Source organism: Leopardus geoffroyi, chromosome E3 (genome assembly GCF_018350155.1).
Source record: "Leopardus geoffroyi isolate Oge1 chromosome E3, O.geoffroyi_Oge1_pat1.0, whole genome shotgun sequence".
Lineage (NCBI taxonomy): Eukaryota > Metazoa > Chordata > Mammalia > Carnivora > Felidae > Leopardus > Leopardus geoffroyi.
The window spans coordinates 8,489,078-8,517,068 of NC_059340.1; the positions used below are offsets into that span (position 1 = coordinate 8,489,078).

General features: G+C 52.6%; 1 protein-coding gene across 10 annotated transcripts in view; it reads left to right on the forward strand.

Annotated features, from left to right (window-relative positions):
- Positions 1-27,991, forward strand: part of CUX1 (cut like homeobox 1) — a 376,259-nt gene that overhangs the window by 62,096 nt on the left and 286,172 nt on the right. For 7 of the 10 annotated variants that reach the window (XM_045461928.1, XM_045461932.1, XM_045461926.1 and 4 more), the window contains one exon: positions 27,113-27,223. In XM_045461928.1, coding sequence (XP_045317884.1) covers positions 27,113-27,223 — 111 coding nt within the window. Of the gene's footprint in view, positions 1-24,474; positions 24,808-27,112; positions 27,224-27,991 lie in introns of those variants that run through there. The other 3 variants (XM_045461924.1, XM_045461923.1, XM_045461931.1) reach the window with 3 other exon arrangements.

The window sequence follows — 27,991 nt, forward strand, 5'->3', positions numbered from 1 at the left end:
TTGAGAATCAGGCTTGTGAAGCCCCCCTGTTCTAAGAAACAGCACCTCTGTGTGGTGTTATGTCCCCTTTGTTGTTTAACAACAAAGCTCTGAGTCGCTGCAGACGGGGACCAGAGAATCCAGATCATTGACTGATTCCCAGCCCCAACCTTACAGGCTCAGTTTTAAAATTTTTAGGCTGTGAAGGGGATGGTTGTTCATTTAATCTTTCTATCTCACCGATTTTTTGTGTGGAGGAATGGTGCTCATCACCCTGGGGGTTTTTTTGTTTGTTTGTTTGTTTGTTTTTTGATCAAGTTATTTATATTACGGGGTGAGTCTGTCACACGGTCTGAATACGGAATGTTGCCATCTTTTTAATCAGAACTCTGCCAGTAATTTCTGTTTACAATAGAGCTATTGAAATTATATTGGGATGAAACTAACATAATATAGAAATTGTTGGCTTGCGTGCGATTTTTATAATATGTACATGCAGACAGAGTTGGCTTTAGTTCAGAAGGCTACTTCTGTTTATTGTTGTGCTTTTATTAGCTCATGTTAGAGAGCCCCCACGGTGTGCCAGATGCTATTGAGAAATTCGGGGGAATGGAGTCCCTGGCCACAGACCTCGAGATCTCTTGTCTTATCTGTAGTTAAGAGTCCTCCTGATAGATTCCCAGAAATAATCTGATGCCAGAACTCCTTGCTTTTCTCCCACGGTTTGATATGTGCTTTTCTCTGCCCTGTAATTGCCGCAGAGCTGGTTTGTAGAGGGGTAGGGAAGGCAGTGTGCTCCAGGGAGGGGGTAGGGGGGAGGGGGCTCGTCTCAGAGACCAGGTGCAGTTTTGGAAAGGTGATTGTTCAACCCCCGGGCAGGGTAGGTGAGTGTTGCACAGTCTCCTGCGAGGAGTGCCTGGGAAAGCAGGCTTCTCCAGGAGAGCAGATCAGAGCTTTTAGGTGGGGCTCTGAGAACGGAATACACGCGGTTGTCAATTTCATGGATTACCGTTAATTCTGTTTAATGTCCTTTCCCCCCCTCCTTTTTGCAAAGTCCTGTGCATTATAGAACATTGACTTTAGCATAGAAGTGCTTAATACTTGATTTGGCACTTTAATGGATATTTACACAGTGACACCACAGATGTTGGATAAACAGGGGATTTGTTCTAATGAGATCTTCAGTGATTTGAAGCCGTTTTCCCCCTTGCCTTCTGGAATGCTGGGCTCCACTTCTGCCTAGTTGTGGTGGTGCCAGAGCCACAGAATGCTCTTCTCTGGAGCGTTCCGCTCACTCTGGTCTCCTCGCTTCCTCACTGGGTTTCAGGCGCTTTGAAGCACCAGCTTCCTCTCTTCTGTGTGTGTGTGCCCTCTGCAGCGCCTACTTCTGTGATTTGCATGTAGCGGAAATACTTGTTGAACTGAATTATTTTTACACACGAGTCTTTCATGTGGCCGGCGTTTTGAGGTCTGTTTCCTTTGGCTGGAGGCGGGGAGAAATCTTCCAGTCCCCCGAGGAGCATCGATAGCTTCAGGTACAGGGGCGCCCTGCCCTCCTCGGGGGGCGGTGCACGCGGCGAGTGCCCACATCCCCCTGGACAGCATTCAGGCAGAGAGGACAGTGGTTTGTCAGTGGTGACAGTCGTGGGGGGGATCTCGAGGCCTCTGGATGGACGCTGTAGGAGAAGCAGTCCCTCCCGTGGCCGGGCCGAAGGGGAAGAGGGGAGAGAGAAGGCATCGAAGACCTCAGAATTCCCTGGCCCTTCAAGGCCCAGCTCGGTGCCGTCAGGACGTCCTCTCTGTATCTTGTGGATTAGCCGGTAAATGTCCATGCGTTCCAAGGATGTTTTGCCTGGCTCTTTCTGACGGAAAACCCGGGCTCACGCTTAGGGGATGTTTGCTCTGTGCGCCGGGGACTGGTCTGAGCTCTTCGCGTCTTCCAACTGAGTCATCCCTCACGAGGAGGAAAGTGAGGCGCTGGTAGCGGTTCTGGCCCCAGGATCCCTGTGACCCCCTGGGAAGACACTCCGGGAGTGGCAGGTGAAGTTGCTCAGGCCTCTCCTGTCTCCTGACAGACCCAGGTCTCTGTGTGGGCGTGAGCCCAGAGGCCTTGCCGGACGTCAGTCCCAGCCTCAGTCCCAGCCTCGGGAGCCTGCAGGGACTCCCCTTGCGAGGGGCGCCGGCTCTTTGCGCTGACTCTTCTGTTGACTCAGCCACACTCGGCACTCCTGGCGGGGGCGCCCAACAGTACCCCCCTCCCAAACTGCTCACTGAACGCTTACAGTCCCGTGTGAGGACCCCCACGGGCAGTGTGGGTTTGGAAGGTCCCGGTCTTGTAAGTGTGGACCCCAGCCTGGCTGAAGTTGGATTTTTGTCCCCAAGGATGCAGCAGCGCCCCCTCCCCCCCCCCCCCCCCCCCCCGCCGAGGGGGGGCGGTGGTCAGGTGGGCTCTGGCTTTTGTGGGAGGCCCCGCACACGGCCACTGCCGTCCCTTTCCTCCTGCTGGCTCTGGGTCACCTGTGCCCTGTTGGGATTTGGAGGCAGCCTGAGGCTCACACGTTTCCTGCCCTGCTGGGGTTTCGGGACTCTGGGACCCCGGGACTCTGCCACAGTGCGGCCCCCACCCCGTCCCGGGCACAGATCCGGGAAAGCAGTTGTGCCCAAGAATAGGTGTTCTTGCGAACGGGATCACGGCAGGGTGGGGGGGTCGCCTCTGGGCTGGTGGACGCTGGAGGTGAGGCTCTAAAGGAGCTCTGTGACTCAGATTCGGAGAGGGAGGCCCCAACTTGGGGTGTTGGGGGTCCTGGCAGCACTGCCTCCCCCCTTCCCCTCTTTGTAACCGCCCAGTCCTCCGTCCCTTCCCCTCTGAACTGTGTGTTGACAAAGAGGGCGAGAGCCACCCAAGACACTGGCATCAGCCTTGAGACCACCTGCATGGACCCTGGGCCACGGACAACCCCCCCCCCCCCCCCCGGCCCTGACGGGGGCCTCTGGGAGGAGCCAGCGAGTGGGGCGGGACCCTCAACCACTGCTCAGTACAAGCTCCTGAGCCGCATTTGTTCTCAAACGGCATTTCTTACTCTTAGTACCCAAACCAAACAGTACCTAGTGATGACAACGACCTTGATTTTGCTTAGAAGCTTTCAGTTCTTAGGTGTCTTTTGGCTTATGTGCAGCTCAGCGGTCATGGGGACCTCAGTACGCTCACTACAGGAGAGCACACGCAAGGCTAAATAACTGATGTGTTAAGTTATATAGAGTTGAATTTAGGGATTTCCAGGAGAAAGCTCACTGAAAGACAGTTCACCAAACTTTTTTTCTTCAAGTTTATTTATTTCCTTTGAAAGAAAGAAAGAGAATGAGCTGGGCGGTGGGGGGGGGGGGGGGGGGTGGGCAGAGAGAGAGAGAGAGAGAGAGAGAATCCCAGTCAGGCCCCGTCCGCACTGCTAGTGTGGAGACCGATGGGGGCTCGACCTCATTAGCCATGAGATCATGACCTGAGCTGAAATCCAGAAATCCAGAGTCGGACACTCCACTGACCGAGCCACCCACACACCCCTCACTAAACATTCGTAAGTGTTTTCCTTGTGCCTGGCAACATGTTTCGTCTCATTTAATTCCCCTGGCTGTTAAACTAAACTCATGTTAGCTTTCGGATTTACATACACGTGCTTATATTCGTGTTTGCTTGTAAATAAAAGTCCTTAACACTTAACTGGTTTACTGCCCTTTCCCCTATACACCGTCAGGCTGAAGATCGTGTTCCCTGTGGTGATTTCACTTCCCAAACTGCGCGAACAGACGAATGAATGAACGAGGCTCAGTCCTTCTCCCCGGGATCCGGCACACAGGAGACGGTCATTAAAGCTTGCTGAATTGAATCAGTTCTCACAAAACCCCATACGCTTAGTATCACTCCTGTTTTGCGGATTAGGAAATTGATGCTCAGAGAGAGAATTTGTCCCCCGAGGGTGGCTGTGCCATTCCAATCCAGGTCTTTTACTCTGTGCCACGACTTGGTCTCCAGGCGCACATTAGCTTTTGGGTTTTGTTTTCCCCCTTCCTTTCGTTTTGTACTCACTTTCAGCTTTCAAGGATTCATGAAATAGTGAAGTGTTCAGGAAATAATTTCTTAGGAGGAACTCTGCCGTTGCAAATACAGTATTGCTGGCTGCATGCAGGGTGGCGTGAACCTCCTGTCATAAATAGTGATTGGAGATGCTCTGTTTTCTGGAGATCCAAGCTTTCCTACCCCTGCTCAGCCCAGATGGGATACCAGGGTCTTTGTAGTAGAGAGACAGCCGCCCTGAAAGTAAATCCTGAAAGTGGGGCGTCCCAAATGATCTGGGGAGAAGGAAAGCCAGTGGCAGGAAAGGACTAGAAGAAGAGAGTGCTAGGAAAAACGGGGTCACAGATGAACAGGTTTTCGCACCAGGGCGGCCTCACGTGGATGACAGGCAGGCAGGACAAGGAGACCTGAAGCTGGCAGTGTTCAGGGACCTAAAGAGTGGGGGCGCTGGGGACGCTGTCGGCTCAGAGCAGGAACCCCATCCTGGCACAGTGGGGTAAGTGGGCACTGGTCAGAGAAGGGCAGGGCGGCGGTTCCAGAGGTAACAAAGGTCCAGACAGTGACCCAAATGGGGACACGAGAGCTTGGTCAGAGCAGACCGACAGGAGTGCTCTTATCCCCGGAAGCCTCATCTCTCCTGCCTTGGGTCCAACCTGGCCGGACAGCCGAGCCTACTCTCCTGGGCGGGAGTCAGGGCTGGAGGGGGCGAAGCCCCTGGAAGAGCCCTGCGCTGGATTTACTGGGGTCAGAGCGATACACGTGCCTTACATTTTTAAGTTGCTGCTTTTGTGGGTTAGTCTGGGGCAAAAGGGAGGGTCTCTTAAGAGAGAAACGTGAGCTCCAGTCTCTTTTGTGTATATTCTCCCTGCTAGAACACAAATCTACTTTCCTGTTTTCTGAATTGCATTTCTTCGAATTTTTAAGTCCTTATATACTTCGTGAACTGGGCTCGTTAACCTCGGACTTTTCCACGGCTGTGGTCACTGCCACCTGCCCCCTCTCACTTGACACGCTGTGAGGTCTTTTTTATTTCTGAAGTGTGGTTTGACATTGTCTAAGCTGCTGCTTGCTTCTTATTTTCGACTCCTCTTTTGTCACTTAAGTAGGATGTCTTCATTCTTATTTAGCGTTAGATCACTTAGCAGATTTTTTTTTTTTTTTTTTGCTATTTTTTTTTTAATGTTTTTGTATCGGGTTTTGAACATTTTCCTATGGAAAGATCTTTCACCTTTGCTGCAGATCCTGTGATTCTTTTCTCGAAGATATTTAACTGTTAGGTGTAGACACCAGACACACTTGGTGCAATCATTCATTGAGAACTCTACCCCAGGGAAGTTGGCTGTTTAAAATGAGCCCCCAGAGTCGGACCTTCTAAGAATGCACATCGGATGAAGATTCACTTGATGATGGGCGTGTATTTCTGACCTGTGCTAGGGGCTTTGGGGGAGTCCGAGGGAAAATAAGACAGCCCCCATCTCCTAGGAGCTGTGTTTAGTAGGGCCAAGAGGACCCACTAATAACTGAAAGCCGCACAGAATGTGCCATGTGCCATGTGACACAGAGGACAGGCAGGGGAGAACAGAGAAGGAATCAAGGAGACGGTGGCATTTGATTTCCAAATTTGGGGCTGTTGGGTTCAGATATTAAATTTGGGGTGGTAGTCCGCAGTTTTTATCCCCCCCCCCCCAAATTCAAAGGCATTGTGACATTTGGGTTTTTAAACCAGTTGGTGTGGGCGTTGAATTTCTGTACAGAGAACACCTGCTCATTTTTTTCATCGTCTCTTCCACTGCATAGTGTCAGTAAATGCTAAAGTGTATCCTATGTAAGGCTTTGTTGCTGCTGCTGTGGATGAGCAGGGTTGCCTTATTTTGTTTCACATAGACCGTAGACTGGAAGCCCCGTGTGGGTATTGGCAGGGCTCATTTTAGCTTTTTGTCCCCACAAACGGACCCACCAGAGGCGAGGGACTCACCCGGTGCTCTTTGAAGGAGTCAGACGCCAGGAGCATCCTTCATGGGTCTAAATGGCGAGGCCGTCCACGTCCCGTCCCTTTCCTCGCTCTGAGCTGACCAGTGGCAAGCGGAGGACGGTGGACCCCTTGAGAAAACAGCTCTGAGAGGCAGTTTGTCAGTCAGATTCTTTTCATCTTAGGTTTTGGTGTTGCTCCTTTCTCTCCCATTTGGTAATGGTTTAGCACATTTTAAATAAGATACACAAGCTGCCTTTAGCTGGCATCAAGTGTCGTTTAATCTGGAGAGAAAATGTTAGCGCCTTCATTTGCAAAGCATAGCGCTGTGGTACCATATTCTGGAGCGTCTTCTGGTGGTTCTGTTTTTCGAAACTTACTGTGGGCTTCTAATTACCCTCATTTAGCCGTCCAGGGCAGAAACTGTCACTTCAACAAGAAAATTTTGTAATGAGCCAGAGGAAATGGGCTCGTCATTACTCTGTTATATGCAGCCTAAAAATCTGTGTGGATTTTTATTTCAGGAGAAAGTGACTGTTTAATTGAAAAATGCTCTTAAAGTGTCCTTTCCCTTGCCGTCAGGCCCTTGTTAACGCGTCTACATTCGAGCGAGAGTCCGTTAAAATGGGTGCCCCTTTGCCAAAATACTTCTTCCCTTTCTCATTTCTTGTGCAGAATTCTGTGGTGCTAGATCTATTTTTGTTTAATTAGGCCCTGCAAGAATATGAAGGAGAGCGGTATTTAAATTTTTAGACCATTAAAGGACCTAAAACCATCCTAGATGAGAGGCACAAAAAATTAACTTTAATATTTATTATGTGGATAAAACCAATACAGAGAATATTTCCAGAAACCTCTCTTTTTCCTTCCTCGGACGGCTAAGATTAATAGCAGGCCAGAAAGCAGGGATGTTTACTGTTACTTCTTGTTCTGTTACCAGAAAATAAGTCTTTTTTTTAATTTTTAATTTTTTAAATATTTATTCATTTTTGAGAGACAGAATGCAAGTGGGGGAGGGGCAGAGAGAGAGGGAGCCACAGAACCCGAAGCAGGCTCCAGACTCTGAGCTGTCAGCACAGAGCCCGATGTGGAGCTCGAACTCAAGAGTCATGAGATCATGACCTGAGCCGAAGTTGGACGCTCAATGGACTGAGCCACCCAGGCGTCCCCAGAAAATAACTTTTTAAAAAAAATTTAATTTAATTTAATTTTTTTTTAATTTACATCCAAATTAGTTAGCATATTGTGCAACAATGATTTCATGGGTAGATTCCTTAGTGCCCCTTACCCATTTAGCCCATCCCCCCGCCACAACCCCTCCAGTAACCCTCAGTTTGTTCTCCATATTTATGAGTCTCTTCTGTTTTGTCTCCCTCCCTGTTTTTATATTATTTTTATTTCCCTTCCCTTATGTTCATCTGTTTTGTCTCTAAAAGTCCTCATATGAGTGAAGTCATATGATTTTTGTCTTTCTGTGACTGATTTCACTTAGCATAATACCCTCCAGTTCCATCCACGTAGTTGCAAATGGCAAGATTTCATTCTTTTTGATTGCCGAGTAATACTCCATTGTGTATATAGACCACATCTTCTTTATGCATTCATCCATCGGTGGACATTTGGGCTCTTTCCATACTTTGGCTATTGTCGGTAGTGCTGCTATAAACATGGGGGTGCCTGTGTCTCTTTGAAACAGCACGCCTGTATCCCATGGATAAATGCCTAGTAGTGCAGTTGCTGGGTCCTAGGGTAGTTCTATTTTTAGTTTTTTGAGGAACCTTCATACTGTTTTCCAGAGTGGCTGCACCAGCTTGCATTCCCAAGAAAATAACTCTTAAGAGGGAATAGAAACTGTCAGTCTCCTTGCATTTTGGGTGGCAGGTTGTAAATTTTATAACTCACCATATAAGAAAATGTTGCTTCCTAACATGATCCCATTTATCTTTGATAGAATGGTCCTAATTTCTACTTCGATAGGGATTCCTTTGCAAATGTTCACGTGGAAGACAAAACCATGTGCGAAAGACTTGCCTCGTACATAGAAAGTTCTTACAACACCAGTTCCGGGGGCATCGAGCAGGCTGGCCCTGGCCCACAAGAAACTTGGCGGGAAGCATACCTGGGGCCCAGCCTGTGAATGTTCCTTTCATCCTTGGGGCAGCCATACCCATTTGGGCTGAAGGTTAGCCAGACACTTTTGTGGAATGATGCATAGACCTCGTTGCATCGAAGGTAGGCTCAACGGGCACAGAGGAGGAAGGGGGGATCCCCGCCTGGGTCGGGCTCTTGTATTTCCCCTGTTTGTTGGAGTCCCCCGAACTGGATTGGCTGTAGGGGCGGAAAAGATTGTCAGCACTATGTAAATGAGACAGGAATGCACATCTCATGCAGATAATTTCTATGTAGATAATTTGCCATAAAAATTTATACTGCAGTCCTTAAAACCTTCGGAGATTTAGTCTGTCTAGGGAAAGGTGATTTATATAGCATTAAAACACTTTTTATGTTCTAGCCCTTTAGATTTAATGTTTATTGCCTATAAAAATGAAATCTTCTCGTGGATATTTAAAAGTTTTGGTACTGTGTGAAATATATATTCAAGTTAGAGCCTGCATTGCTTTGGAGATGCTGTAAATAAGGGGCACACTCTTTGCTCCAAAATCCACGCTACTGTTTGGGCCCATGTCTGTGCTTTGCACACTTAGGAGGTTGTACGGGTATGGGGCCTCGTCACCATGGTGAGGTTGCCTGGTAGGAAAATGTTTTATATGGGGATTGTGTGTGTGTGTGTGTGTGTGTGTTTAATGTTGATTTATTTTGAGAGAGACAGTGTGAGTGAGGAAGGGACAAAGAGAGAGAGAATCCCAAGAAGGTCCTGTGCCATCAGAGCAGAGCTCGAACGTGGGGCTTGAACCCACGAACCGCGAGATCACGATGTGAGCCGAAATCAAGAGTCAAACAGACGCTTAACCGACCGAGCCATGCAAGGGGCCCCTGTTTTGTTGTTGTTGTTGTTGTTGTTGTTGTTGTTTTTAATTTAAATCTGCTAACAAGTCTGGAGGTATTCTAGTTCTCCAGAAAGTTATGCAAGGTGTGACCAGAATTTCATTCAGACGTGTAACTGTGTGAATTATGGCCCAGGCTCTGAAGACTGGAAATGCTCTGGCAATGGAGCACCGAGTGCAGAGCGGGGTTTGGACTTTGGCAGGCCCTCCGATTCATAAGTGATGGCAGGCTTGAATGCTGGTCTTAAATGAGACTCCCAATGGATAAATCATACGAGGCGGAGGGGGGGGGGTGCTCCTGGGGAGGAGGAGCGTTTAAGCAGCGTGGGGGCTCCTGAAGGGTGTCCCTGGAGCAAAGAGCCCTGAAGGTGAGGCCCCGGTTTGATTGTTAAACTACAGCGTAGTCCCCGCAGCCCTGCAGTGTGCTCCCCCGGGCAGTCCCTGTCTGGGTTACGTCCTCGTGCAGGGAGGATGGTGGCCTTGCTGAGCCGCACGAGCCAAGTTCCATCCCAGGCTGAGCTCCAGCCAGCTTTCCAGGTTCCTTAGATGCTGGACAGTGTAGAAGTTACGTGGGCATCGCTTTTCCTGGCGACATGAAGGAAAAGGTGGAGCTAATCCGTGAGCCCCCCCCCCCCCCTTACAAGCCACGGTGGGTGGGAATCCCGATGGCAAAGCCCTTCGGGCCTGGTAGCCGGGGCGAGCCTGGCCCTGGGTACTGGCTGCTCTTCGAGGACTGGTGTGGCCCAAAGAAGAGACCGGGGGTGTTGGGTGTGGATTATATTTGGACAAAAGGAACCTGAAGCTTTGGTATGGCTGCGATGGGGGTGTTCTGTTCAGCGGAGAGTGCTTGTCCGTGGGGAGGGGTGTCAGTAAGCTTTGCTGCGTGACCGGCTGGGCTCAGCCTCCGGGCGACAAGAAGAACTCGTGTCCTTACAATTCTAGGGGAGGAAGGACTGAGGCCCCGAAATTCTGAACCCTTCACAGTGGAACCCGAGCAGCTCCGTGCAGCAACCTGCAGGACACCTAAGAGGTGTCACGGGGATTAGGCCTTTAGGCAGAATCAGAGGTGGTTACTGTTGCCGGATTGTGGTGGTGACACTGGGGGCAGTGTGTGCAAGGCCGTCCCTGCCGACTCAGGGGCCATGTTTTCTTGTATCACCAATAAAATGAAGCCAGATAGCCTGTCTCGGGAGGGCGGACGCCAGTCGACAGCCTCCCGACGTGGAGCTCTCTCACTCGTGCGGGCGGCCTCCCAGGCGGGCACACTTACTCGCGGGGGTGAGGTTCGGGAAGAAGGTCAGCAAGCGGGCAGATGTGAGAATAAAGCCCTACCTGTCACCCTGGGGACAGGCTCCCACCCAGATTACGTGTGTCATCCTTGTGCCTTCGGTGAAAGGCGGATGGGTGTGTTCGGTGACAGTCCCCACCCTGGGTGGGGAGGGGACACAGCTGTGTGTAAGAAGGGCCGGCGAGCAGATGGCCAGCCCCGCTTCCACAGCCCTGCGTGCTCCTCGGGAGGGGACAGAGCTTGCCGACTTCAGAACTCTGTTGGCGTGAACCACACTCTCCGAAAGGAACGTGAACACACAGACTTGGCAATGACAGTGTGCGAAGGAGGCCAGTTCCACAGCTCCATCTACTAATATTTTTGGTACAAAGCGGTTGCTAAAATTAATTCCAGCCTGAAACTTGATGAATTCTCAGTCATGGAATTAACAGGTTTCGAAATGAAAAAAAAAAAAAAAAAAAAAAAAAATCGGCTCGATTAAAAATAAATGTTGATGCCGGAAATTTGGAGCCTGTCCCTAACAAACTACATCTGAAGTTTGTCACTTGAGAGGATTCGCTTGCCTTTTGGCGTTGATGGGGAAGGTGCAGACCGATAGCCATTTGCCACCCCCCCCCAACCCCATGATCTCTCAGGAGGAGTCAGTACTATTCTTTATGCCCACAGGCCGGCAGGCAGGCCCCGCCAAGATGCAGCCCAGCTCCCTGGGGCCCCCGAGTGGACGTGGATCGGCAGGAAGTGGCGCTCCCGTGACCACGTGTGCAGTAAAGAGCACACAGGAGGCACAGCCTCCTTCCAGCCCGCACACCCAGTGCACCTGTCGTCTTACTAGGCCTTGCTCTGAATTTACATCAAGCCAACTATTTAGGACACGTGTGTGTGTGTGTGTGTGTGTGTGTGTGTGTGTGTTTCATTTTGTTTTCAGTGAGGTTTCAAACTCCCTCTGCCCGTCTCTGTTCTCTGGGCCACAACGCGGAGCTGCAGGCCATTGGACAGGAGACCTCTGTGGTCTGACCCCCTTGAAAGCGTAGCCACTCCTGGGTGTGCTAGGTGAGCGTCACAAGAACAGACAAGGGCCTCGCGGTGAAGAACTAGGAGATTTGCTGGTTTAAAGATCACACGCGGGCCATCGTGAGCCGTTCACTCTTTCCGCCCGGCCTCAGCTCTGAGTAACGGCCAGGATGTAGCACGGCCAGCCCATTATGGTCCCCAAGCCTCCATGGTGGCCTTAGCTGCAGGGATTGAAAATTGAGTAAGCGACGCGTGTTCCTGGATACATCCACGTGGCAACAAGCTGGGCTTTACCAGTGTTTGAAAAAAAACAATCCTTACTCAGGTGTCCCTGCACCGCCAAGGCTCTGTCCTCCAGCTGTGAGACCCAGTAGCACTCCCCGGGCTGCCCCATTGGGCCTTTCTGGCAGCCGGCCGGCTTGGGGATCCAGCGGGGTGAGGTCACCCCGGGAAAGGGCAGATGTACTGGGAGGGGGAAGCCCATTCCCCTGCTTTAAACCGCAAATGTCTTCTGATAACTAGTAAAATTGGCAAGCAGAGTGATTGGAAACATGTGAGAAGTAACTGGATCTAAGTTTCAAGTAGTACATATTTGAAAAGTTTTCCCCAATGTAAAAGTTACTCTTTAAGAGCCTTAAACTAATAAAAACAAGGAAATTCCATGTTACGGCTGCCACTCGGCCTTTCCATTTTTATTCCAGGAGTCGGATTTGACAGGTCCCACGCCGATTGGCTCCGGGACCCCCGTGAACATTTAAAGCGCGGGGGTGGGGTCCACGAGCAGGCGTTGGCCGCAGCTGGGCTGGGCAGGTCTCCACCGCTGTTTGATGCTAGGCGAATTCCATTCTAGTAGATCCTATTTTCTCTTCTTGGGGCTGCTTCCTGTATTTACTTTATCCACTGAAGCTGATTCAGGATTAATTTAGAGACAGCTCTGGTTTCTTTCTTTTTCCTTTATCTCATTGCAGACTTCCCTGGGCAGCTGTCTGCCCCACAGGCGTTCAGGCGGGACATCTCTCACCCTTGGGGACCCGTGTCCCTTGTCCCCGTGGCTTCTTTGCGGAACTGCAGGGCCTGCTCTTACTCAGCCTGTCCTCCTTCCAATCCATCCTTCCTGTGGCCGCCAGAACGGTCTTTCTAAAGACCTGCATTGATCACTAATCGCTTCCGAGAGTCGACAACGCGTTGACTCAACGCAGCGTCAGATGCACTTGCGGGGCCTCGTTAGGTGCCCCCGGTCTGTTCCTCGATCCACCCCCCGCTTCTTTCTTAGTGACCCAGCGAATAACGGGTGGCTTTGGCACTCGAGACCCCGCTGTCCTTGCCTTTTCTCAAAGCAGATCTGGCAGCAACGAGCTGAGGGCGCTCCGCCTGCCCCCGGCCGATGGAAGGGGAGACCGGCTTCACCTGCTCCACAGTTAAGACCTAATCACGGAACTTTAGAAGAGGAGGGAGGCCTCGAGTTCTTTCCCTCCGTGCCCTTGGGAGCCAGCTGTCCCCGAGTCAGCCCCAAGCCTGTTGCCCCTTTGAGTTTTCTGCTGGAGTGGAAGGAGCAGATTTAGGGGCAGAAAATCATGCCTTTAAAATCTCGATGCATCGCTGTGTGTTCTCGGTCGGGGGACCGAGGTAAGGCCACCGTGGAGGTAAGGGTGGGACGGCCGTAACGACCGTGTTGTGGGGTCAGTGTGGCGGTTCGGGCAACAAGGGATGTAGAACCTGAGTCTGTCCGCTGGAGCTGCGGCTGGTTTTCTTACCTCTGCCCACTCTAGGCCTTCTGGAAACCTCCTTCGCGCCCCCTTCCCCCTCCATGGAGCCTCTTCCCCCACCCCTCAAGGCCGCCTCTTGTTGCCTCACCTGTGACGTTGTCCCAGCCCTGCCGACAGGAAGTCCCCTCCCTTCCTGTCCGCTCCCAGGTGGTCTGGATACCGGTCCTGTAGCTCTGCCGTGACAGTCGTCCGGTTGTGTCCCCGGCTCGGAAGCTGTCTGCGCACCAGTGCGGTTTGTTGCGCCTTTTGTGCCCGGTCTTTCCCACGAGGGGCTTCCTCTGACAGGTGCATTGTACGTTGACCCAGCGGCTGGGCGGGAGAGCAGCGGTTTCCTGGCGCATTCGGCCCGTGTAGTGTCCCCAGGAGCGAGGCCTTTGGTCTCTGCGGCCCTTGTTTGGCATAAGTGTGCAAACGTGGTCCGGCTGTCTCTGAAACCGGTCGTGGCCTCTCTTGTGAGGGATCCCCTCGGACCTCCCCTCCCCAGTCCGGGTGTTCGCGCCGCAACCACACGTGCTGGGCTGTTGGCTTGGTGGTTACGTACAGCTCCTTAAGTGAAATACAGGTGTATAGAAATCCGGTGAAACCCATTAAGCAGACGCTTCGGGGCGGGAGGGTAGCCAGGAGTAAACCAGGAAATCCTCTTTTGTCTCAGCTCTTGTGGAACATCTTGATAAAGTAACTGTGTTGCTGTAGCTTCCAGAATTAGTAGAGTGTACCGAACATAATTGGTTGTTTTCGTTTGCCATCATTGGCGATCTCGATTATCGTTTCGGATCTGTGGCAATACTTCCTTTGTGCTTGCATTAGCTCGCAGCATCGGATGTGAACGCTGGCACGGAAGGACGCTGGCCCTCTGCTGAAACCTCACTGCCTGTGGCCTCCTGCCTGCGATGGAATGGCCCGGGCAGGGAAGTAACCAGAGAGCGTAACCGAGGCCGCTTGGCCCGAGCTCCTTCCTGATGCTGCCCAGGCGATGCCCCGGTGCCTGGGCCCCTGGCTGGTACCGCTGAGAGGGCCCGGTGGGGTGGGGTAGGAGGTGCCCTTTTGTAGATCACCCTCTACTGGGAGCTGCCTTTCGCCGCCAAACTAGAACCCTCTGGTCCCCTTCGCCCCTCGACAAGTCACAAGGGACACAACCGATAGAGAACCAAGAACATGCGTTAGAGAAATGTCATTCCTAGGCTGAAATAAGCAGCGTCTGTGCGATTGAAAGGTGACAACACGAGGGGCGCCTGGGTGGCTCAGTCGGTTAGGCATCTGACTTCAGCTCGGGTCATGATCTCACGGTTTGTGAGTTCGAGCCCCACATCGGGCTCTGTGCTGGCAGGTCAGAGCCTGGAGCCTGTTTCGGATTCTGTGTCTCCCTCTCTTCCTGCCCCTCCCTGCCCCTCTCTCTCTCTTTCTCTCTCTCAAAAATAAATAAACATTAAAAGAAATTAAAAAAAAAATGACAACGTGGTGTGAGGGGGGGAAAACCGGTGCCAAGAACCTGAACTTGGAGCAGTCACAGATCAGAACGCCTTGTAATTGGCATTACTTTCCTGCCTCAAGAACCTTTCCCTCGCGCCCCATGTGGCCCTGGGATGAAGAGAGGGCTGTTCGTGCCGGGTCAGAGCTGGGAGGGTATTGGGGGGCCGCCGCGCTGGCTGAGCGAGCTGGATTTGGGTTAAGTATGAGAACCCCCTCACATAGTAGTAGTTGGTCGTAATCCTGTTTCTCAATTGTGTGTGTTCGATAGTTAGCGCCTTGTAAAGTCTGAGTTAATGCGTCCCTCCAGCTATTTTTCAGAAAGCTCCCCAGGCCAGATGGAGGGCAGCTGAGGGCGGGGTCGTCATTTCCAGCGCCCAGAGTGGGCAGACTGGGAGCAGCCCCTCTTCCTCCCTGGGCGTCCCGTGCATCTGGCGCAGCTAGAGGTGAAACTCTCGGAGGATTCAAGTGGCCCCCCTAACGTCACACTTCCGCTGTGGGCCCGGGGAGCCCGCCTGCAGCGTCACCTGTCGGTGCCCAGCACCCAGGTTTCCTGACTGCGGCCAGCAGCACCGGTGCCAGGGGAGAGCGGAGGAATCACGACATTCACCTTCTCTGCCATGCGAGTGTCGTTCTGCGGGGCCATCTGGCTGGCAGCAGGTCTCCGCCAGTGGCAGGATGTTGTAAACCTTGCTCGCTGAACGTGGCACCGAAAGCCTCGAAAATTAACTGCAGAGATAAAATCAAAGCTGGCTCCGAGGTGACATCCCTGGGCCCGACACCAGCCGTTCCAAGGGAAGCTGGTCTGAGTCGTTGATAGATGCCTGTTACACGTTCGGTTTCCCCCAGGAGCCACTTCGGCATTCTTCTAACTTTTGCTGATAAATTCCAGGCGAAAAACATTTGGAGAGCTTTTCGGGGTTTTATTTGCTAATTAAAACGTGAGAAGGGAACACAGCTACAGGTGGAGTTCTCGTGCAAGCCACAGCTGTGATTTGGCAAAAAAAAAAACAAAAAAAAAACACCCAACCTGACACTTTCAAAATGAAGTTATTAGCACTTCACCTATAACTGTGATAGCTTTTAACTTTCATGATCTGTCTCTTAAGCGCACACCCCACCCCCCCGCCCCCGTAGCATTCAAAAAAGGGAGCTAAGTGAGGAAGTTGGAGGATACTTTACCCTTGCAGAGGAGAAAAAGAGCTCCCGTTTTTGTGGAACCTTTTTAACTTACAGGAGTTTTTCTCCTCCTTCATGCCATGATGTCTTCCGACAACCCCCGTGAGCCAGGGTAGGTGGGATCTTTTACAGATGAGAAAACCAAGGCTCAGGGTGTCTTGGTGACCTAATTCTTGTAGCCAGGATGGAGCCTGGTCACCAGAAATTGTCCAGCTGCTCGCTCCCTAGACCTCATGGATGCCCCAAGGGATGGGGGCTATGTGGGCCAGTCGCCCACCGTTTGGGTGACCCGTCTTGGACCGCCTGCAAGATAATTAAGCGAAATGGACTCTCATTCTGCAAATCAAATTCAGCTGATTGCCCGCCAAGCCCAGTCATCTATTCCTAATAACCCCCAAAGCGGCTCAGCCCCAGCAAGCACTGGCTGGTTGGCTCGATTCACAGCCTCTGTGTCTGTGCCGGCAGATGTTTGTGGCCGGGATCGCCCAAACAGAGAGAGCGAGCGAGAGCTGCAGGGCGGCGGATGGCTTTGCCGCCAAGCTCTTTTCCAGGGAAGGGGAAGGGAGCCGTTGCCAGGGTGGCTGGTGCCCTAACAAATTGATTCCTGCCAAACAATAGAAACAAATATTTTCAACAGACAGAAATTTTGGCTCCTAAAGCATTCAAATTAAGGGCTTTATTTCTGAAACAAATACTTTAGGAGAAAAGCGTTTACCAGCATACATGAGATCGGAGCTATTCCTTCTGGCAGTGGCATCATTATTTTTTGAGATTAAAACATGCTGTTCGTGTCCCTGCCTAATTTTGAGCCCGTGACCTTACCCCCTATTTGCTGGAGAAAGTCAAGTGCGTTAAGCTGGGACACGGGGAAGGGGTGTCTGCGTGGTTTACTGCTGAGAGCCTCAGCTTCCATGGAGATGGTCTCCCAGGTCTGGGTTCAGAACTCGGCTTGGCCCCTGATCCCTTGGTGGGGTACTTTGGGCCAATCCCCCCCCCCCCAAACAGCTTATCGTCAGTTTCATCAGTGTGTTAAGTATCAGTCTTGTAACAGTTAACAGCATCACCCTGGGACCCTGGAGAGTCATTCTAGACCAGCAGTGTGTGGTGGAACTTCCTGCATTGATGGAATGGTCTTTATCTGTGTCATCAAATATAGTTGGCCACTGGCTCTTGGAGTGTGGCTACTGTAACAGAAACTGAATTTCTAATTTATCTTAAGTGGACATAGCCACATGTGGCTAGTGGCTGTCATTGGGATAGTGCAGTCTCATTCATTCTCCTCAATTAATTGGTCCCTGGGTCCAATTACTTGGTTGACAGGCCAGCCTGCTACAGATCTGCCGGCATCCTGAATGCAGCTGTGGGGGTTTCGGGGCTTCTGTTCTCTCTGACACTCACCTCCTGTCCTGCAGCCAGAGAGCAGCGGGGTAGTTCCCTTGAACTAGACCACAGCCCCTCCGGGATCAACCTTCGTGGACGTGGACGTTTTAAAATTGTAACAAGTTCTCATTTGGTTTTAGAATAAGTCTCCCAATGTGCACTAAGTGTAAGAAGAACGGGAGTCACGGAGTGGAGGGAGCGATTCCCTGGGCCTTTGTTAGCAAGGGGGAGTCACAGACGTGCCCTGCCTCGGTCTCCTCATCTGTGACATGGGAGTAGCAAAGCTCCTGTGACTGCTTCTCTTTCAAGTTCATCCCAAGGCCCACGGTGTGTGTGTGTGTGTGTGTGTGTGTGTGTGTGCGCGCGCGCGCGCGCGGCCGGGGGGTGCCAATAGGTCAGACTTCATTGGCCCTCCCTGGCCCCCAGTGTGGGTCCTGCAGGGGAACACAGAGGAGGCAGAAGACCAGGTATTCAGACAAGGAGGCTCTCGCTTCTCCCCGGGAGAGAAAGCAAACGAGATAATTAGCAAGGACAAGGTGGAGGGGCTACGAGCGGAGGAAGGGTTCTCTGGGCGCCCTGGAGAAGTCCAAGGTGGGAGGGGGTCAGCACTCTGCTGTTCGGTGGAGGCTGCTGGGCAGAGTTTAGTTTTGTTTTGTGATCTAGCCAAAGAGAATGGTAAAGAAGGCTCCTTACGAAACAGACATTTATTTTTGTAGCTCAAAACTGGGCAAGTGTCAGCAATTTCCTATGGTTTGGTCAATATGTAAAGCAGGAGCCTTCTCGTCCAGGTTAAAACCATCCTGTCCTCTCCCTGCACCGGCCCCGGGCCACGCGGACCTACTCTTTGCCACACCGGTGCTCCGATCCGTCTGTATTTCATTATGCATCACTGAGACGCCGTCTCTCACGTCTCACTGTTTAAATGAGAGTCTGGCAAGTATTATATGTAGTGCAATGCTTGTGGGATACATCTGGCATTTTTGTCTTTGCATAGTGGGTTTTCAGCAGGGTGAGGAACAACAAAAAACAAGATCTCGGTGCTCTATTGAGATTTCTCAATCCCGAGGAATTCACAAAAGGGCTTGTATAAAAACTTTGTGCTGGTAGCCTTTGTTAGGTCCCTTTATTTATTTTTATTTTCTGAGTCGGTAACGCATTCACTTGGTTCAAAATTGAATTTCCATTTGAAGGTAGATACCGAGGGGGTGCCTGGGTGGCTCAGTCCCCTAAGCGTCCGACTCTTGATCTCAGCTCCGGTCTTGATGTCAGGGTTGTGAGTTTAAGCCCCGTGTGGGGCTCCACAGTGGGCACAGAGCCTGCTTTAAAAGTAAAAATAAAAAGCATACACCGAGAAACCTTGCCCCTGCCATCCCCAGTGGTGGAGTCTGTAGATGGAACCGTGACAGGGAGGAAGTCTGTGTTGGAGTAAATCTTTTTACTTGAATTTCCTAGATCAGGAATGAATACCAAGTTGTGTCCCAGAATTGAGAACTGTTGAGTACATATTAGATGAACAATAGCATCTTTAGAGCGAGAGCAGCACGAGGAAATAATCTTCATACGAGGTGGGGTCAGCTTGAATAGGGAGAGGAGAAGAGGAACTACCATTGCGTCGTCCCGGGCATTTTATCTTATTCAATCCTCATGACAGCCCTGTGAGATGTGTATTAGTGTCCCCGGTTTAGGTTAGAGAGCCCGGCTGGTCGCAGAGCTAACAGGTCCATAGGCACACCGGTCCCCCAATACACCGCCCCATAGGCACCTCCTATCTGTCCCTGTCCCTGTCTCTGTCCGGGGTACAGGGGAGCAGGACCCACTCTCATGGTGGGAAACCCGTGCTGTGAGTACATCACCTGTGCCCTGGGGACCCGGCCGGGAGGCTGCGTCCCCCTCTAAGGTGGGAGAAGACGGCTGGCTGGAATGCGTAGTGTTTTGGATTCAGCCCCCAGCGAGCTAGAAACCTGAACTGTAGGCAGTCCCTTGCCTGTTCACCCGCCCGCTTCTTTGTTCCCTGAGTTGAAGAGCCACAGGGTGTGATTAACCCAGAGAGCTCACTTCTCTGTGGCCAGCGTTTACTGAGTCCCTGCTAGGAGCTGGGCTCTGTACTGGGTGCCCTGGGAAGAGCATTCCCTCCCCTGGACCCCTCCTGGGATCTCCTTCTTGGGGGCATGTGGACACAAAGAGGGGGCACATGCAGGCCCTTCTCATAGGCAGGGGAAGAGCCCCAGCAGCGAACCCCATATCTGCTTTGCTGCTGCCTGATTTCCCCAAAGCACTGTCAGGATGGACTTTCCCACCACTGTTTTCCCATTCCGCATTCTTAGGAGGGGGCTCAATGAAAGTTGTTTCCTAGGCCGCTAGGAGAGCTTGCTAGGGCGGCTCCAGCAGGGAGGAGTCCCTCGTGGGCAAACGATCCTAATTCTCGTAAAATGGTGCCATTTTAGGGCTCGACCCAGGATCCTTTGAGGCTGAGCAAGAGGGGAGTGTGGGTCTCCTCCAGGCCCCCCACGCCTCCTTCCCCATCCATCTTGCCTTTAAGAAGCTGGCTCTGTCAGCTGACCCCCTGTTCCTCCTCAGCCCCCACAGTCTCCTGAACTGTTCCCAAACATTCTGTACCATTCAAGGCCTCAGTGCTTGGGCCAGCCTTTTGCTTGCAGCCTCTCTTTCCGACTGTAAGGAAGCCTTGCAGAGTTGTTAAATTTCTGCCCCCTTCCTGTATATTTTGCTTTTTATTTTTCCTTTCCTTCTTTCTTAAGCTTACCCTTTCATTTAGCAAATATTGAGTGCCTACCTGTGATGTGCCCCACTGCCATGCGAAGTGCTGGGAACTCTCCAGTGAGCAGAAGGCGAGCCCTACTGGAGCTTACAGCCCATCGGGAGACGCGCTGATCTCACACACTTGCACGCAAATGCAGCATTGCAGACCCTTTTGCAAACCAGGGTCACTGCCACGAGGCACAGTTCAGAGAGCTGGGCTCATACCTTACAGTCTCTTCCGGAGGCGGGTGGGAGGGGCTGGGGGCTGGGGAAATGGTGTTCAAACGGAGCTGCTCTGACAGTTTGATGGAGGGGAGCAGGGATAGGTCTCCCAAGTGGAGGGAACAGCTGACGCTGAGGGTCTGAGGGAGGGAGGGGACCCAGCCCTCTGGGGACAGTAGAGGAAAGCCAGTGTGCCATGGTCTTATCCGAGGCCCCCTAGGACTGACGCGCTCAGATCCCCTCTCCTGCCTCCCCGGGAGGGTGTGTGCTTGTCCTGGCCACCTTTACAGCTCCCCTCGGCTCAGAGAGGTCATTGGTGCTCCCAGGGAATAAAGGGTGCCTGAGTCTTGTGTCCGGGTGCACTCCAGGATCCCTGCCTTCCTGCCTTTAGGTGTGCTGTTTTCCACCGTTCAGTGCCCCCCAGGGTCCCCGCTGGAGGTCTGTCTAACCGGCGGCACGTAGGGCTTCCCGAGCGGGAGTGCTCACCCCCGGCCCCTGGCTGCCACCGCCTGACAGCCCCGTAGCCACGATTCAGACTTTGGTGGGACTCTCAGTGAACTGCGGATCGTGCGCGGGGAAAGCGATGGGTGAGAACCAAGGGTCTGAAAAGGGCACCCGAGAAACACAGCCTCAGACTCGGTCCTCTGCCGAAACTTACAAAGTAAGTGAAAGCAGGGGCGTTTGCTTCAGGACTTCTGCAAGGTTCTCCTTGAAATACCGTGCATTGTCGGTGCACACACCCACGGACGGAACAAAATGCACTTTCCGCAGCTCCACGGGGAGCACCACTCTGGGAAACGGGGTGGGGGGGGGCAGTCAGCCGGCCTATCCGTCCACCAGAGCCTGCGTCTCATTGTAGGGAAAAACTGAGATTTGGAGAGAGAAATGCATACTTTTTAGCAGAAGACATTACAGTTAGGTGCTCAAATTCAAAAGGTATAAAGGGGGGAAAGTAAAAGCCACCCCCCCCCCCGCCCCTCGTTCTCCTCCCCAGGATACGGGGTGGTACCCATATCTCTTCCAGAGGCGTCTTGTGTACATATGAGCAAATGAAACGTGTGCACACGTACCTGTCCACTTACGGTGGGTGTCTTGGTCGCTGTTGGTGGACATGTCTGGGAAAGCAGCCTCCCATGTTTCTATTTGAACCCAGTTATTTCCATATTGGCGTGTTCCTCTTGTGTCCCTGCCACCCCTACCCTGGGGGGGCCTGACCAGGCTCCTGGTTCCTCTGAGCCCCTATTCTTGGTCTCTGACAGCAACCGCCCTCCCCCCCTACCCAGGTTGTGCCAGGGACTCAGTGAGGGGAAGAGGAGGAGGGGGAGGGTAATGGGGATTGAGCCCATCCCTCCCACAGCCCCCAGCCAAGATGGGCATCTTCTGCGAACGCTCATAGGGCTTTCTCGCTGGAACTTATATTCTCCCTTTTCTAACCCCTGTTCTCTTTTGGTTCCACTGGGCCAGGCCCTTCTGTCCTGTTGCTTTTCCGTGCCTGCCTGGTTTCCTCCGCTGGACAGTGGGCAGCTGGAGGTCAGGGTCGGCTTCTGACTCATCCGTGCCTTCTCTGGAGCCCCCGACCTGGTTGGAGACACTGGTGGCAGACTGAGTTCAGGCCTGAGGTCAAGTGCGTGGCTCTTACAGTACAGAAAAACTCCCCTTGATGGAGCACGTCCCGTGCCCCGAATTGAACATGCTTTATCTTAATTCCCTCCAGAGAGGGAATGTCATTGGACCAAAACCACACAGGTTGCCGCTGGGATGGAGTCTGGATTCCCGGCCGGGTTGCTCTGAGGCCACTGTCTGAGGAGTCTAAAGCTGTTCTGTGTAGGGGGCTGGGCGGAGGCGGCTGGTAGGTGGGCTGGGGCTCTTACCCACTTCCTGCAGTTGTCCAAATGACCCTGTTGCTGGAAATGAAGCAGAAAAAGCCCTGGGACCACCCCATGCAGAGACCGGGGTTGCCGCTCCCTTTTTGTACGGGTCCTCTTGGTTTCACCGATAAAGCCATTTTGGATTCGTATACGTGATCTGCTGTTTGATTAGCTTGACAGGTAAACCCAAAGGAAATACCAGATGAACGACCTTTCAATTAAAGTTACAGACAATAAGCAGAGAATGCTTATTTGCCTTGTGGAGGCAGTTGGCCAGGTATGTTTTCCGGCCACCCCAAGGGTGCTGGGGGAGAGGGCTCACCTCCCTGGGCCCAGGAGGAACAGGGAGCCCTTGAGGACCTGGCAACGGGACTTTATGAGAGGAGTCTCCCAAAAGCACTGCAGGTACCCCCCCAGTTCAATACAGACAAACGGCAGGTATACCTACTTTAAATTGATTTCAAATTGATCACTGAGGTTATTAAGACCTGTTTTATTTGGGAAAATTTTCTTTTAAATAGGCTTGTGGTCACATTTTATTTCGTGTGTGTGTGTGTGTGTGTGTGTGTGTGTGTGTGTGTTAAGCTTATTTATTTTGAGAGAGAGAGAGAGAGAGAGAGCGCGGAGGGAGAGAGAATCCCAATCAGGCTTCGCACTGTCGGCACAGAGCCCAACGCGGGGCTCGAACTCACAAGCCTTGAGATCATGTCCTGAGCCGAAGTCGGGCGCTCAACCGACCGAGCCACCCAGGCGCCCCTGTTTCTTGTGTTTGATAAATCTTTAATACTTGGTTGAGAGGCTGGAGTTCAGGCAGAGAGAAAGTTAAAATTTAGGCACTTTGCCCTTTGAGGATCTGTCAGAAATGGGAGGGAAAGCCTGCCAGAAGTTCTCGCCAGAGAGGAAGGCAGGACTACAGGCGTCCACGGCTCTGCGGGAGCCTACCCGCCTTATAGCAGGGGGCGTGCCCGTGCACACGGGGCCTCAGGTTCCAACACTGGGCCTCATCACCTCCTGGCATCGGCTGCCACACGATGACTTTGAAAGAAAACCGCAGTTTCTGCCTCCAGGTGCCTGTCCTTGTGAGACACTCACCCAGGACAATTTCCACCACTTCCAGCCTAGTTGAAAGTGCCCGGGTGTTCAGAGCCCGCCGGTTCGCCACCAGCCCTGCCAACTTCCCATGACTTTGGACTTGGGGCTGTTGGCTGTTTCCAGCGGGAGAATATTTCTAAATCGTTGCCATTCCCTGGGAAAGCTCTGGCCTGGGTGAGCGGCGTTTTCTGTAACTGGCCACCTCCTCCTCGTTCACAAGCCCGGAGACTGGCCAGTGTGCGACGCGTTGTGCAAGAAACAGCTGTTGTTTTGACAAAGGACGTGCTTGCCTCGGTTTTTGAGTTACCAGAGTGAGTCAAGAGCTCATCTATTCCAGGCCTCTGCTGCTGGGCAGGGGGACATGCGGGCCATGAACATGTGTATTATGGGCCGCACGATGTAAAATATGTTTCTAGAACAATATATGTGTGTATTTTTCACATCAGCAGGATTTAAAAAGTTAACAATACAGTGTTTCGAATTGGGTAATAATGCATGCACATGGCTAGAATAGTCAAAAGAGGTACAATTGACCCTTGAACAATGGGGGGATTAGGGGTGCTGACCCCCGGCTGGTCAAAGATCCACATTCAACGTTTGACTCCCCCTGAACCTTAACTACTCAGAGCCTACTGTTGACTGGAAGCCTGACCTATAACATAAAGAGTCGATTAACTCGTACTTTGTATGCCCTACGTATCATATACCATATTCCTACAATAAAGGGAAAAGAAAACGTTCCGAAGAAAATCATAAGGAAGAGAAAATATATTTACAGTACTGTGCTATAAAAAACCCCCGCGTCTAAGCGGCCCATGCAGTTCAAACCCATGTTCTTCGAGGGTCAGCTGGACACTGAAGGGTAGGTTCCGCCTCCCCCTTCCCCCTCCCCCCCCCCCCCCCCCCCCCCAGCGCCTTCTCAGAGCCAAGCAGTTACAAGTGTCTTTTGTATCATTCTGGAGACAATCAAAGCTTATGCAAGCATATGTATAGATACTCTTTTAAACAATCCTGGCATTGTTCTTGCACTTTGCTCTTTTTGCTTAAATATATCTCAAAGATCAGCCCATCTCCTAGCACATGTAGGACTTTTTCTTACCATTGCAGAATGATCCTTGAGTGGATATGCCAACACGCTCTCGTTGGACACTGGTTGATTCCCAGGTGTGGGTTTTTGGTTTTTGTTTTCTCTTGGCGAGTTTTGAGTGCCTTTCAGGTGTGGGGACCCTCCACGCTCTTTTTTACACGTGACCAGTGACTCCGGGACTGAGGGTTCTGTATTTTAGGCCCCCACCGCCACCTCCCGTAAACACATTAAATTCCCTTGTTAATGTGTCATTGTATTTGACACTTTGAGCATAGGCGGGCCGGGTAGATAATAAAACAGTATTTGGCTTATGTTTAATAGCCGTCTCTTCTCTGCGTCGTCCCAACAACCGTACAAAGCCTCCGTGTCCTTCAGAAAACCTCTTGGTGGTTTTGTAAGGGACCTGGTCAAAGATCGCGAGCGCTAAGTCTGACCAACCAGACCCCGGGGCCGGGCAAGCCCAGCCTGTCCTCCTTGGCGGTGCTGGTCGGTTTCTGTGCTGGCGGGCGGAGGCACGGTATTAAATCTGGAGACCGGCGTTGGTTTCTCATGTGGACCTGCGTATGTCTGCACGCGTGGGGAAGGGAGTGTGGCGGCCCCCTGGGGGGTCCCCGACTGCCAGCAGTACGTCACCCCAGGCTCACTGGCCCTGTGGCCCCATGACAAAGGTGGGTTCGCTGCCTTGTATCAAGGGTCCTGTCTCAGACTCAGCCCTCCTTGGTGGGGTTTTCTGATGGATGTGCCCGTGGATCTTGTGGGCTGGGTCGGACTTCAGCGTGTGGGGCGTGCAGGGACCCGAGGGGACCGTGTGCTCTGTCACGTCTTCCGCAGCATTGCCCCACTGTCCCCGCGCTCGTCCCTCTAGGTGGGAAGGTGGGGGTCAGGGCTGGGACCACAGTCCCCTCTGTGCCCCCCACCGTCCAGCCGTTATGGCTGATTGGGTGACAGCACCCCCCCCGCCCTGGAATTTAGGTCCTCGTTGGAAGCAGTCAGTGCCCAAGTTTTCTGCATCTGCGGGCGATTAGAACAAAACATCAACTCTACTTTCTCTGTCATGTTTCAATATTGGCGTTTCTCCCCACTTCTTGAAGCCTCCTTTTATAACTTCTGCTCCTGCTGCTTAAATATAGCCGTCTAAGTCCTCCTCCTTACCAGATTGTTTATATTTTTGAAAAGCCTTCTGCTTATCTGCGATTGCTCTCTCTTCTCCGTCTCCATCCCCGCATCACCACATTCGTTTCGGTTGCTCTTTTTTCCCTGCCTTCACTCGACTGGGATGTGTTTCAAATGTGGTCTATCAAAATGTGCAGTGTTTCCCTCTTTTCTGCAGTAGCTTTGACATCTGTTCTTGAATTCTAGCCCATGTTATTCTTTTGGACTTGTTTGCTCAAGATTTGCTGTAATGCCAGAAACACGACAGGGGAGAGAGAGTGCGGTGGGGAGTGTCTCCCCCTCCCCACCCCCCACCCCCCCAGTAAAAACCGTCTTATGATTTCCAAGTCGACACCACGCTGGATGTGGCTCCAGCGCCCTGTCGTCCTCTCTGGCAGTGACCCGCCCCATACTGTACAAGTGAAGTGCCCATCAGGAGGCCCCACCAAACTCCTCCGGTTACTTCCGCCAAAAAGGGAAGCAGGTGAAACCTCATAGGGGTGGGGGTGGGGGAGGGGGAGCGGGGGGAGACTCACGTGCTTCCCGGATGTCTGTGGAAGGATCTCTGTGTCTGATTTGCCTCGCTTTTCAGTCCTCAATTGGGTCCTTGCCCTGCTGGGTCCCAGGGGATGGGGCATACCACGGAGAAGCCATGTGCAACAGCCACATCGAATCCTAAGCAGAAGATGCCAGTGTGTGTCTTTAGTAACTGAGGCCGCTGGGCAAGAAAATGGGCCTTTTGGTGGCTACGGCAGCGTGTCCTTGTGCCCCTGCTGTCGGCTTGGGACACCACTCTGGGCCCATCTGCTGCAGGCTTGTTTGAAACGGATCCTGTTGGCAGCTCCTCCCAGAATTTCCGAGGCCAGGGCACAGGTTCTCTGATGCTCTGAGCGTTATTTTGTCGTGTGAGCCGAGGTCCTCTTCTTACAGGGCACCCGGCCCTGGTGGCTCTCAGAGTTTCAATGCAAGGACAGTAGCTTGAGAATAGCTGTTGTTACCAGGTGCCCATTCCCAAAGTTGACTGCATCCTGCAAATCATTATTCTTGGAATTTGCCCCGTAAAGGTCCCTCCTGAAAACTAGTCACAGGTTATGGGCATGATACCTCACCTTTCTGAAACCCACAATATGTACTGTTAAATGAAAGCAGACCCAGTTATCAGCACACAAGCCCCCAGGCCCACACTGTTGAAGACAGACGAATAGCACGCCCCAGCGAGAAGCCCAGAGTAAAGCAGAGTCATCAGGGCACAGAGACTCGGCAAGAGGGAAAGCTTGCTAAGAACAGAAACCAGGAGCGCCTGGGTGGCTCAGTGGGTTACGCGTCCATCTCTTGATTTCGGTTCAGGTCGTGATCTCGCAGTTCATGGGTGCGAGTCCCGCATCTGGCCCTGTGCTGACAGTGTGGAACTTGCTTGGGATTCGCACTCCTAGCCCCTCCCCAGCTCACGCTCTCTTTCTCTGTCTCCAAATAAAAATAAGTATGTTAGACGGCATCAGGGCATTGGGCTGACGCTGGCTTTAGCAAAGAAAAACGTGTCTGCGTGTTCTGTCCCCGAAGCAGTCATTTGTGAGGTGCGTGTGGACCCACGGCACATCGAGCCGGGGGAGCGTGGTGTTCCGGGACGTGCGCACGGGGCGATGGCAACTGCCCGAGTGTGTCCACTCCCCTCTGCGGCCCCAGCCCCTCCTCTGCCCGGGAGTTGATAACTCCCAGAGCCACGGGGGGGCCTCTCCCGGGTTCTGGTCGAATGCAGATACGATCCCCTCTGGTACGAAGCAGCAGTGACAACCTTGTCTTCCTTTGTGTCTCTCTCGACAGAGGGAACTCGATGCCACCGCAACAGTACTGGCGAACCGGCAAGATGAAAGCGAGCAGTCCAGAAAGCGGCTTATCGAGCAGAGCCGAGAGTTCAAGAAGAACACTCCAGAGGTGAGGCCGCAGGACCGTCCAGGTGTCTTTGAGAGGGGTCTCCCTGCCCTCGGACATATTCAGAAGCTGTGTTTGTAAGCATTTCGCCCCCAGCAGACTGCGTTGCCTCGCGGCGGGCTGGGGGCCCTCGGGCGTCGGTCGGTTGTCTGAACGCAGGAGAGCACGAGCTAATTCCAGATGCGCCTGCTGACCCCCTTGGGTGTGCGAGAGCACGTGGCCGGCTGCGTGGCCCATTCGGGGCTCCGGCCCCCACGCTCCGTGCCCACTCCTGTTAGCAGGAGCCCCGAGCACGAGGGCGTAGCGGGAGGGGGTGCAGGGGGTCCTCAGAGGGCCCCTTCCCTGCTGCCCTGTCTGAGGCTGCACACTTCTGAGGACGCGATGTGCCGATCCTTCTTGTCGAACAGACATTTAGTCCGGTAGGGCCTGTTAAACGCCTCTGTTTCCTGAAATACGCTTTAAAGGGCACTGGAAATGTGCTCCTCGTGGGCTCCTCTTTTTTTCTTGTAAGTACACGTTTGAAAGGCCGTGTTCAGAGGGCCTCGGGCAGCATTTTCCCAGTCTGTTTTCGAGGCCCCTGGTTCCCCCGGTCCCTGTCCAAGGGTTTGTAAGAAACGAAAAGCAAGGAGGGTTTTAGAGACCATTGGACAGACGTGGGAATTGCTTTCCGGGAGCTTCTGCCAGGCTGGCCCACGATGGTTCTCGGGCCGCGGGCTCTCGCCCCAGCCTCCTGCACCCTCCCGTCAGGCGAGAGCGGACTGCCCACGTTCT